The sequence below is a fragment of the Bufo gargarizans genome, chromosome 2 (assembly GCF_014858855.1).
Source record: "Bufo gargarizans isolate SCDJY-AF-19 chromosome 2, ASM1485885v1, whole genome shotgun sequence".
NCBI classification, from domain to species: domain Eukaryota; kingdom Metazoa; phylum Chordata; class Amphibia; order Anura; family Bufonidae; genus Bufo; species Bufo gargarizans.
In genome coordinates, this window is record NC_058081.1 from 57,927,970 (window position 1) to 57,940,746 (window position 12,777).

A 12,777-nucleotide genomic window follows, 5' to 3' on the forward strand; every position below is an offset into this window, starting at 1 on the left:
ATGCGCAACCATTCAGTTCAATAGGTCCGCATAAAAGACGGAAGTTACTCCGTGTGCATTCCATTTCCATTCCGCAAAAAAATAGAACATGTCCTATTATTGTATGCATTACGGACAAGGATAGGACTGTCCTATTAGGGGCCAGTTGTTCCGTTCCGCAAAATACGGAATGTACACGGATGTCATCCGTATTTTTTGTGGATCCGTTTTTGTGGACCGCAAAATACATACGGCCGTGTGCATGAGCCCTTAGGGCTTGCTCACACAACCGTTGCCATATTGCGGCCCGCAATACACGGGGCACCGGTCGTGTTCATTCCGCATCACAGATGCGGACCCATTCACTTGAATGTGTCCGCAAATCCAGAGATGCGGTGCGGAACGAATCCACGGAACCCTACGGAAGCACTACAGAGTGCTTCCGTGGGTTCCGTTCCGTGCCTCTATCTTTTTGCCGAACCGAAGGATTGCAGACCCCATTCTGCGCTGAACCTTCAGTGACTTTATAATATCTAAGATGGGTCATGGGTGCTGTGCTTTGTCCACTTATCCAGTGAAATACCAAAGATACCTACCTGATGAAAGATCTAAAATCCTTGAAGTCTCGTCCTTTTTTTTCTTTCACTTATCTTCTAGCAGTTTGGTACCTGCTCATTTTTCAGGCAATGGTTTCTGCATGTCATAAGGCAGGGCTGATCCACAGTCTGTGTCGGACACATCTCCGAGATCGACCGCCGCTTCCTTGACCTGAACTGACTGCATCATAGTGGTTTTGTGACACAGTTCCTATTTGATGGCGGGGCTATTGGAGTGTGCTCACGTCATCATGTGAGCACCGTACAATAGACCCACCATCATAAATTACTATGATACGGTCAGTTCGGATTAGGGGAGCCGTGGTCGGTACGGGAGGTGCGGCCAACAGGAATCATGTTTCCTTGGCCGATCACATAATATTGTCAAAATTAATCAGCCTTCATTTTACAGGTATTTTACAACCATTTGTGTTGTGCTGGTGTAAATTTGAGTATTTTATCTGAACATTTCCTCTTTTTATGGGTAATTTTCTTTTTAATAATATCTCACCTTCTGTCCATAGAATCCAGGCCAATGTTGTACTAGGCAAGTGTATATCAATGTTCCCCGGTAAAGTACCCTCTAATTAAATTACATCAAAGTACCCCCGAAAACTATGATAATACACCGTGATGACTATAAAAGCACAGAATGTGGACCATGTGAGTACCTCCTAAAAACATGTCATGTACATATCACCATCAGGGGGCGTACACAGATCTCATAGGGCATAGCAAAACTTGGTCCCCCTGTTTCCATGTACATGAATGCAGAACTCCACAGATTTCTGATGAATTTTCTTTTTTTTTTTATTAATTAGAAGACATTTTATTCAGAAAAAAAAAAAAAAAGTCACCCTTGGCCTCACACTTTATCCAACTTCTATGACAGAAAAAGTAGAACAGGCACTTCATAAATATTCTAAATGTATTCACACCAGAATAAATCTCTTGCTTCCCATCTATTACAAAGCTGCCTGCCTCCAGCCACCACTAGGGGGAGCTTAGTGTATAGGAATTTATACAGTCACAATTAGAAGCTGTAATGTTTGCACTGAGCTCCCCCTGGTGGTGGCTGCATGAAAATGCAGTGTTCTCACATCAGGAAGAGAAGGAGTTCAGCTGGGTCCCACCAAGCCTCGTAGCACTCGCGTGGTCTGCCTCCATTGAAGGTATGCCACTGTCACCAGTTGAGAACCTAAGGTTTAACCTACTGTCCTACATATAGGTTACACTAAGGCCTCACGCACACAAACGTATTTTGTTTCCGTGCCCGTTCCATTTTTTTTGCGGATAGGATGCAGACCCATTCATTTAAGTGGGTCTGCAAAAAACGCGGACAGCACACCGTGTGCTATCCGCATCAGTAGCGCCACAAAAAAAATATAACATGTCCTATTCTTGTCCGTTTTAGGCATTGTTACAATGGATCCACCAAAAAAAAAACGGATGGCATCCGTTTTTTTTTGCGGATCGCAAATCACATACGGTCATGTGCATGTAGCCTAAGGGTGATGTGCTGCCTAGTGAGCTCATATAAAGTCATACTTGCTAGATTCTGTAGCACTTTCCTGTTTGCCTGTAGATAGTAATATCTGGTACTTTCAGGTTCCTATGACAACTTCTGCTTGTGATCTGTCATATCATAGGGACACTGTGTGGCTCCAAATTACCATCCAAATCAATGTTCATACAAATAGGTGCTGTTATTTACGCCAGTGATAATATTACCGTAATTTATATGTTTGCTACTGTGCTATACAGTTTAAAAAAAAAAAAAAAAAAAAGTGGAGACACAGCTACGGTATTTACCTCAGCACGTGCCATGTAAAAGTGGCCATACACCTTTGATACCCCATCATCTAAACACTCTTGGATCTGACAGCTATAACCCCTTCCCTTCACATATACATGCACGCCAAGTGTACATGTGTTCACATGCTGAAGTTCAAGAGGCCCGATCCTTCTCCTCCTGACATCCGCTGAAGAAACGTTGAGGAAACATCTAATACACATTACGCTGTCTGGATGTCCTACCATAACTGGCAGCTTCAACTGATGTTAGACTAATGTGAATGCCCCCCTTAAAGTGCAGCATAGCAGATGTGACATATTCCCTTTAAGAGCCAACATGACATCTTAAAGATCTATCATCTGGATGATGGAAGCACCAATGATGTCCATTCAACCCCTTTCCTCAGTCTCTCTTTTTGTTCTCCGTTACTTGGTTCACGCTCACCCAAGATCGGACTCATATCATATGCTTTGTTTCAAGACATCGATTTTCATCATCTAGCTTTATATTACTTTGCCTATCAGGCTTAGTTATAGTCAAAACTGAAGTGCATACTTTCCCCAAGATGCAATGACCTCGTGCTTGCCCAGACCTTCTGAGAACTTTAGACTTATGAAAGACTGCACATATTGGCAAACAGCTGGTCCTTCATACACTGGCTTTATTTTGCTTTTTATACACAATATCTTCTTCATACACTAATTTTAAGTCCAGCTCCGAAAGTTTAAGGCCAAAGAAAAAATGTATTTTAGGCAACTAATGTGAAAACATAGAATTTCTCCACCACTTTTCCTAAGAATTATTATAATAAAAAGTAAGTGAAAGATTTTTCTGTTGAGGTGGGTCTACAATTCATGGTAGTCACAACTGTTGAAGACCATATCATCTGGATAGAAGCTACAAGTATAAAATGTATAATTTATAGTTCAATTAATACTTCAATTCACCAGGTTTACAGCCTGGTTACTTTAACACTGGTGTCACCTAACACGTTGAAAAGGTAAGAGCACAGTAAAGTATATTCATAGCTTAAAAATATTAGAGGCCAAATGGTCTAAAGGTTCATCACGCGGTCATAATCAATGTAATATAGCCTTGGCCAAATCCACACAACCATGGATAATGTCAACCACAAGTTGGACAGAAGTCAACAATATCCATAATTGAGACGTATTAATTCAGGTATGGGCTTTTTTTTTTTTTTTTTTTAAGTCTATGGAATAACACAAATTGGGAGCCATCATGACATAAATTTAGGTCGATCTGATAAAAGAAATGTATGAGATGATGGGTCAGTAAGATTCACAATCATGTTAGTTCTTCATCTCTGAAATAAGGCATAGGCATTAACAAGTATCTGACATCAGCTCCTTGATGCACATTTAGGTCTTCACCTCATTCGCGGTGGCTGTCACTGATTGTCCGAGGTCTCTTTTCAGATCTAGTGTGCTAGCTGGTTGCTTATCTCTCCGATGGATTCTTTGATGTTTGATTAGTGTCGAACAATCTGTAAAGCTCCTTCCGCAGTCTTTACACATGTACGGTTTTTCCCCAGTGTGAATTCGTTGGTGTTTAACCAAAGTCGAACTATCTGAAAAACACTTTCCACAGACCTTGCAAGGATATGGCTTCTCCCCAGTGTGAATTCTTTGGTGTTTGATTAAGGTTGAGTTGTCTATAAAGCTTTTGTTGCAGTAGTTACACACATAGGGCCTTTCTCCTGTATGTATCCTCTGGTGTTTGACCAAGGTCGAGCTATCTGTAAAGCTTTTACCACATTCTGTGCATGGAAATGGTTTCTCTCCAGTGTGGAAGCGTTGATGGACAATGAGGTGAGAGTTACAGGAGAAGCATTTCCCACATACTGTACATGTATACGGTTTCTCTCCGGTATGGGTCATCTGATGCCTTACCAGTGTCGATCTGGCAGCAAAGGTCCTCCCGCACAGAACGCAGGCAAAAGGTTTTTCACCTGTATGAGTTCTCTGGTGTTTCATCAGAGATGAACTGTCAATGAAACTTTTTCCACATTGCAAGCAAGCAAACGGTTTGTCCCCAGTGTGAGTCCTCTGGTGTTTCACCATAGCTGACTTTTTTGTATACCTGTTTCCACAAGTCATGCACACGAACGGTTTCTCTCCAGTGTGGACCCGTTGATGGATCACAAGGGTTGAGCTGTCAGTGAAGCTTTTTCCACATTCCCGGCAAACGAATGGTCGTTCTCCGGTGTGAGTTCTTCGATGCACAATCAGATGAGAGTTACAGGAATAGGTCTTTCCGCACTCCTTGCATGCATAGGGCTTCTCTCCAGTGTGGCTTCTACGATGGACTACCAAGGTAGAGTTCTCGGTGAACCTCTTCCCACATTCACTGCATTCAAATGACTTTTCTCCAGTGTGGATCCTTTGATGTTTAACAAGATTTGACCGGTCTGTAAAACTTTTCCCGCACTCGATGCAAGTGAAGGACTTTTCACGGGTGTGAATCCGATGATGCTTCACTAGATTTGACCTGTCCGTAAAGCTTTTTCCACAAACCGTGCACGCAAAGGGCTTCTCACCCGTGTGGATCCTCTCGTGTTTCACAAGAGACGGCCGGTCTGTGAAACATTTCTCACAATAGGAACAAGAGTATGGTCTCTCACCAGCATGAATCCTTTGGTGTATGACAAGGTGTGAGTTATAGGAGAATGTCTTACCGCAAACATTACAAGCGTGCGATTTTTGACCCGTATGGGTCTTTTGGTGCTTCAAAAAAAGAGCACTGTCTGTGAAGCTTTTGCCGCAGTCTATGCAAAGATACGTAGTCATTTCCAACAAATTTCCAGCTTTTGGGTCTGTGGAGTTAAAAATGTTGTAGCAGTTGTCTACCATTCTGGTGTAAGTCATCTCAGAACGGTCTTGAATGTTGTAAACATACTTTTCTGAGGGTATCTTATCGGCTTCTTGATTTGACGTTGCGCATGGTTTTCCTAATTCACTGCTCATTACGATTTCTGCACAAAACAAAACAATATATTAGACATTACCAAAAAAAAAAAAACTATGACGTTCCATTCCAAAGGGTGAATATTAACGTTCCGACATCAGGTCACCCATCCACCAAATGATGCGACATATACCTATACCTTTGTTGGAATCTTCATAATCAGATGCTGCAGTGTTGATTCTTCCATTCTTTGACAAGCGTTCTTCTTTATAAAACATGGTGGAGATCTAGAGATAAATATTAAAGCCTGTGTCATTGCTGAGACCCATATTCTACCAGGTGTTCTCTGGGTTTATCTGCAAGAACTTGTCAGAAGCTCTAGACAGATAAGTAGAATTCAAATCACCACGAATCTGTCGATGGAGGCACCTAAAAAACGAGTCTACAAAAATGTTTCAACCTGCCTTATTTTGGAGGCTTATCAACAGGATCAACCCTGTATACTGACAGGTTGATCCTACTTAAAATGATACCAGTCTTGTGAAAATCGGTTGCGGCATTTCAGAGAGTAAATACTTTTATTCATTATGCAAATTAGGGTTTATGTGGGCTGAGGGGTGTGGCCTAGCCCCTCAGCTTTCCACTGCTGGTCACACCTCTCAGCTCACTGATGTTCTCATCTGCTTAAAGGGGTTGGCCACTTTCTGGTTACTGTTGACCAATGTGCTTGTGAGATGATTATATGGCACTTACTAATATAGCCTTTGTTCAAATTCTGCACCATTTTCTACATTTCATAAGGTATGCCCTCTTTTTACATGTGCTGTCCTCGTAGAGGTCCTGTCCATAAAATGGCCACTGATGGAAGGTTATATGACCACGCAAATCAACTCAATGTGATGTCTCCTCCATTCAAACACACTGCACTAAACTCCCAATAGAACAAGTACAGATGGCAGGTGCAGTGTATTTGAATGGGAGATACATCACATGGAGATTATTTGCCTGGTCACATGTCCCTCCTCCAGCAGCCATTTTATGGACAGGACCTCTGTATGGACAGCACAAAAGTCTTAGCAAACATGGAGACATACCTTATGAAATATAGGAAATGGTGCAGAATTTCAACAAAGATTATATTAGTAAGTGTCATTGTCACGGACGTTCCCGCGACAGGTGGCAGGAGATCAGTGACTGGCAACACGTGGTTTGATCTGACAGGTTTTCCATTTGGATCAATTTGCGTCTGTTATTTCTGGTGCTTGTCCCACCTTCTTTCCCCAGGTGTGGCTATTAGGGTCATTTAACCTTCTCTATGTATTGTTGTTCCTCCCGCTATGCTGTGCGGTTTATAGCTTCTTTTGGAGTTGTGGATCGCTGGTGTGTGGATCTCGGCTGAGTTCCTGCTGCTGCCATAGCTACTTGAAGTTGTTTGGGTTATTTTGTGTGTTGCATTTCCCTGTCATTTGTATTAAGGCCTGAGGGAGACTCCTGTTTGTCCTATAGGGTGAGTTAGGACACTAGGTTTTCCTGTGTATGAACTCGCCTACCTCTGGGATCTGTTCATACTGGTAGTTAGTCAGGACTTTGATTATGGTTTTACTAGGAGGTGTCCATCTCCTTTCTCTAGTTTCCAGGCCTTTATCCCTTACCCCTTTCCCTCCTATGCTCGGTGTGGTGTTTCCCTCCCACACCCGAATGTGACAGTTATATAATCATATCACAAGCACATTGATCAACAATAACCAGAAAGTGGACATTCCCTTTAAAGAATAAAATATTTCGTTTTTTTTCCCCTTAGGAACATTGCAACCAATTTTCCCAAGACAGGCATCATTTTAATCAGCAGGATCAATCCTGCCAGACAGGATATCTGATTTAAAGAGGACCTTTGAGAAAGTAAGCGATATTACATCCATGAATTATGTCCTACACAACCCCTTACTTATTTCATAATGTCTGGACCCATGAAAGGTCCTCTTTAATAGGATTGATCCTGCCGACAGGTGATCTTTAAAAGTGTGTTGTCCAGTTTATAAAACCATTCAAGAGATTTAAAGGGGTTATCCAATACTAAAAACTGCCCCCCATATGCCGAGAATATACTTACCCTACTCCCTGGCGCACCTGATCTCCGCACCGCCGCCACTGCTGCTGCTCACTGTGCACGGATGAAAACATCTGGAGGCTCGTCCCCGTCTGCCATTGGCTGCTCCCTCGACACCGGATTTTTTCATCCGCGCATGGGGAAAAGCAGCAGCGGCAATGCGGGGACCAGGAGCGGTGCAGGGAGCTGGGTACGTTTTTTTTTTTTGCATTGACACATTCCAAAATCTATAACTTTTTCGTATTTCTGTCGACAAAACTTGTTTTCTGTAAGGATAAGTTGAATTTTTGGTACCATTTTAGGCTATATCTAATTTATTTATTTATTTTTATTCAAAGCAATTCTGCTATTATGTTTTACAGGTTTTTTTACACCATGCATGACGAAGTTTACACAATGGCCTAGACCAGGCATGGCCAACCTGAGGCTCTCCAGCTGTTGCAAAACTACAACTCCCAGCATGCTCAGACTGCCTACAGCTATCAGCAGGGCATGGTGGGAGTTGTAGTTTTACAACAGCTGGAGAGCCGCAGGTTGGCCATGCCTGGCCTACACTTACTAACGGGTCTGCGCCAAAAGTCTAAAAAGTAACGCAATTTGATGCATTTAAGGTTTGTACACTTTTTCCCCCCGACATGGTCGATAAGAGGGTGCGGCTTACCTGAAAGGGGGGAACATCATTTGAAAGGAAACGGCCTAAGATGCACCATTTGCACTAAATCCAACCAATAGTTTGTATACAATCTAAGAAAATTGTCTATCCTTGCGCTACATTGATCATCCAGCCTGAGCCCCTGTGACAGATCTGGTGCAGGTCAAGACGGCGGCTCTAAGCTTACACCATCTACAGGGTGGTTACATCTGGGCCAATGTGTTATCTTATTTCTATAGGTCATTAGGATTGCATTGGTAGCATATATCTGCTTTTATTTCTAGAAGAGAAATGCTCCTGAATGAGGTTGAGGAGATGATAATGCTCCACTGCACCGCAAGCCCCACCTTACGATTTTCTTGTGAGTTCTCATTTTCAGACATCTGCTCCTCAGTAGCGCTGGGATCACTTTCCGACATCTTCGGAAAAGATGTGGCTGAAGCTATAGGTAGAGAAAGCACAGAGAATAATTTAGCAGTATCTCCAACCCAAGTCGTCTACAACCCCAAAGCGGGAGGTGTGGACATATTTATTCAGTGAGCTCCGACACATGCGTGCTTCATACTATGTACTCCTAGTCACATGCACAACAGCTCCTTCACTAAGCATGTTCTGCTGCTGTTCTCCAGCGAGACTGCAGAGCTGGAGGACCACAAGATGTGCAAAGATGGCGCCAGGAGAGGGACTAAGCTGGATAGGAAAATGAGAAGAGTCGTGTATAGGGAGGTGCTAGTTTTTAGGTGACAATGCAACAATAGGCATGATGGATGTGGATGGATTCGATGCCAGGAAATGCTGTGGACATGGTGCATACCGGAGGCTCTCTAGCTGTTGCAAAGCTACAACTTCCACCATGCCATGACGGGCTGAAGCAATCAGGGCATGTCAGGAGTTGTAGTTTTGCAACAGCTAGAGAGCCACAGGTTGGAGATCAATGATTTGGAGTGATATCCAAACTCCTCACATGTGATATTTAGCTGATTTCTGAAGATGCATGTTGGGTTCGGAAAGCCCCTTTACGGACTATTTTTTGCAGAATTTTTTGATCCTAACTGTTTGGGTTGTTTTTTTTTTAGCAATGTCTACAGAAGTATTTTTTTAGAACAGCCCTACATAACAGAAGGAACCAATATGTTTTCCAACCATAGTCAATCAAGCTGTAGAACATGGAAGGCAAGAACCCGTCGATTGTTTGTGGGGGTTTGAACAAACACTTGAAGTGAGCGTATACCTCTGTGATCATTCTTTTAAGGCCTATTGCACACGGACGTTTTTTTTTTCGCGTTTACTGGACGTTTTTTGCGTTCCGTATACGGTCCGTATACGGAACCATTCATTTCAATGGTTCCGCCAAAAAAAACTGGATGTACTCCGTATGCATTCCGTTTCCGTATTTCCGTTTTTTCCGTTCCGTTTTAACATAGAACATGTCCATTATTGCCCGCAAATCACAGTCCGTGGCTCCATTCAAGTCAATGGATCCGCAAAAAAAACGGAACACATACGGAAATGCATCCGTATGTCTTCCGTTTCCGTTCTTTCCTGAACCATCTATTGAAAATGTTATGGCCAACCCAATTTTATCTATGTAATTACTGTATACTGTATATGCCATACGGCAAAACAGAACGGAAAAACGGAACAGAAACGGAAACACAACGGAAACAAAAAAACGGAACAGCGGATCCATGAAAAACGGACCGCAAAACACTGAAAAAGCCATACGGTCGTGTGCAATAGGCCTAACATGGATATTTAGGAATATTCTTCTACTCTATGAAGGGACAGCAGATGCAGAGAAATCCAATCGCCTGACTACTTTGACAGGAATGGAATGAAGGGTCTCCTAGAAGGGTGGTCATCTCAAAAGTAGGGGGTCAATATACAAAGGATATGAGGGAATTGACTAGATTGGGTGTGGTGTTCACAAAAAGGTGGACTTTCTGAGTGGTTTCGTCCTGTTGGTTGCCTTGACTCGTCACCAGAGAAGGTCTGTTGGAGATGGTTGTTCACAATGTGGACCACTTTATATTAGAACATCAATATGATAAGCTGCTATACACAAATGTCGGCTCGCTGGAGGTCTGAATGCAGGGACTCCCAGCTATCTCCTGAGAACGGAGGTTCCCGAGTCCTCCATTTGTATGGAGCAGTATTATGCATGACAGTCCACCCCTCCTTTCACTTCTATAAGACAGATGAAGGGTGGACCTTAAGGATATTTGAAGGCCGGATATCCAGACCTCCAGAGGACTGGCTACACCAACTAGTGTAGTGGGAAATTATCTAAGGGGTCTTTTACACAGGCCATGGATCTGGCAAATCAGCCTGTCTAAATGTGCCACCGAGCCCCTCACAATAATGACATCTTTCATGCTGCACGTCGCTCTTTGTAAGCAGGAACATACTGCTGACAAACAAGGAAAGTGTATGGGGATTAATGATCACACTAGCGACTGTTCATCCTCATAAAGAGAGATGAGTGCTGCAAGTAAATGCAGCGAATAAGTGGCAATGATCAGGAATGAACACTCCTCAATCTGCCCGCGTAAATGCGCCTAATTTAAAGAGCTGCATTCAAAGTTCTGCCAATCGTACTAACGTTGGTAGATTTCAGCTCTGAAGCCTGCAGAATTTTGAATGCAGGTTTTGAATATAATACAGGATGGATCATGATGTTTCTAAGTGTGTTTAGGGTACTTTCACACTAGCGTTTTTCTTTTCCGGCATAGAGTTCCGTCCTAGGGGCTCAATACTGGAAGAGAACTGATCAGGCATATCCCTATGCATTCTGAATGGAGAGTAATCCGTTCAGTTTGCATCAGGATGTCTTCAGTTCAGTTGTTTTGACTGATCAGGCAAAAGAGAAAACCGCAGCATGCTACGGTTTTATCTCCGGCCAAAAAAACTGAAGACTTGCCTGAATGTCGGATCCTGAATTTTTTTCCCATAGGAATGTATTAGTGCCGGAATGCCGGATCCGTTCTCATGCGCAGACCGAAAAAAAGGTGAAAAACGTAAATGCCGGATGACACCGGAAAGACGGATCCGGCATTTCAATGCATTTTTTTGACTGATCAGGCATTTTTAAGACTGATCAGGATCCTGAACAGTCTTACTAATGCCATCAGTTGGCATACGTTTTGCCGGATCCGGCAGGCAGTTCCGGCGACCGAACTGCTTGCCAGATCACTCTGCCGCAAGTGTAAAAGTAGCCTAATTCATCAGCCATGGCAACGCAACCAAGAACGCTGCCTATATTTACATCTTACAGTGGATGATAGGGGTATTCCAGATTTAAAGCTTAAAGGGATTGTTTACATTGTACATAAATCGCTGTAATGCCATATACTAGTGTGTAATGGCAGAAATCACCTCTGGACTTACCTTAGGCCAAGTGGAGTCCACTGCCCACCCCCTGTCCATGGATAGTGGCATAAACAGATATCGCGTCCTTAGTCTTTCCAAGATGGTGCTTCTGTCCTCTACTGCACATGCGCTGAAAGCACTCAACACAGTAAGAAATACAGGACATCCAGGGAAGTGATGGTGCATTGATCACGTTTCAGCACATGCACAGTAAAAGACAGAAGAACCATCTTGGAAAAAATGACCAAATCTCATGAGAACACCTCGTTGCGGCGCTATGCCCCTAGTTCGGTTTTGGCACCTAATATGGTAATCACCAGCATCAGTGCAAGGAGGAGGAGACCTCAGCTCTTCTCAGTGGGCGTCTCCTTCCCTGGCCGTGACCTGACAGCATCACACCAAGGGAAGGAGACGCCCACTGAGAAGAGCTGAGGTCTCCTCCTCCTTGCACTGATGCTGGCGATTACCATATTAGGCGCCAAAACTAAACTAGGGGTGCAACGGAGGAGCGGATCTTGAAAAAAAAAAAAAAAAGCGGGATGGCATGTCCCGAACCTGGACTACAGTATGAGGTATTGCTTTATTTAAAAACAAAACAAAAAACTGGTGACAGGTCCTCTCTAAATGATAAGAACTACAGAGGAAGGAGAGGACACCTTCGGGTTATCGAAGAATCGCGCTATGGATTCTAAATTCCGTTATGGTCCGTAGTAGCGGAATCCATAACGCGATACTTCGATAACCCGAACTTTAGACGCCGAACTTGAAACACAAGTTCACTCAACACTAGTAGTAAGCCATGGTAGCTCACGTTCTATGACAGCATGCAGAGATCTTGAAAACATAAGAAACTGATACATGAAGTAGATTAGAAATTGTGTATGTCTGTAAACTAGCAGTACCCCACTGTCATCAGCAGGGGGCGCTTAAGAGATGTCGTAACTGCATTTTGGGGGTGTGCAGTTCGCTCCTGTATCGTGCACATGTCCTGTGTGATCGATTTGAGTCATGGGGCGACGTCTAGAGTTAGAGAGACAGTCAGCATGGAGGACGGCTGGAACCTGCGCTCACAACGCAGCTGAATCACCCCCCTCCATCAGCCGCAGCGCCTGTCCCCTTACCTGGTACAGCCCGCAGCCTTTGTGTAGGAAGGAAAGGGATGTGGCCAGCAGTCAGCCTTCTGATTGGCTGCTGCGCCTTGTGACGTAGTCAAGAAACCACACACCCGGGAGTTGTAGTTCTGCTGACAACCATTCTCTCTGTTCATTAGCTAATCCCCTCCGTAGGACTTCAAATCCCGACATGCTCTAGGGCCCTGCGCGCTACGTCACTTCCGTTTATGGATGCCTTA

General features: G+C 43.6%; 1 protein-coding gene across 1 annotated transcript; it reads right to left on the reverse strand.

Moving 5' to 3' along the window:
- Nucleotides 1-1,978: 1,978 nt before the first annotated feature.
- On the reverse strand, nucleotides 1,979-12,643 carry LOC122927288 (oocyte zinc finger protein XlCOF6-like). The gene is made up of 4 exons (XM_044278986.1): nucleotides 12,548-12,643; nucleotides 8,405-8,499; nucleotides 5,498-5,585; nucleotides 1,979-5,365 (listed from the first exon to the last, which is right to left on the reverse strand). The coding sequence occupies exons 2-4, from the start codon at nucleotides 8,474-8,476 to the stop codon at nucleotides 3,753-3,755; spliced, it is 1,773 nt and encodes a 590-aa protein (XP_044134921.1). The 5' UTR covers nucleotides 8,477-8,499; nucleotides 12,548-12,643; the 3' UTR covers nucleotides 1,979-3,752.
- Nucleotides 12,644-12,777: the final 134 nt, after the last annotated feature.

Excerpts from the sequence above, each read along its gene's own strand:
- LOC122927288 (XM_044278986.1), bottom strand. The coding sequence starts at position 8,476 with ATGTCGGAAAGTGATCCCAGCGCTACTGAGGAGCAGATGTCTGAAAAT. Across the intron at positions 5,586-8,404 it reads ACTCACAAGAAAATCGTAAG|ATCTCCACCATGTTTTATAA; the intron begins GTGGGGCTTGCG and ends ATTTATCTCTAG. Across the intron at positions 5,366-5,497 it reads TTATGAAGATTCCAACAAAG|AAATCGTAATGAGCAGTGAA; the intron begins GTATAGGTATAT and ends TGTTTTGTGCAG.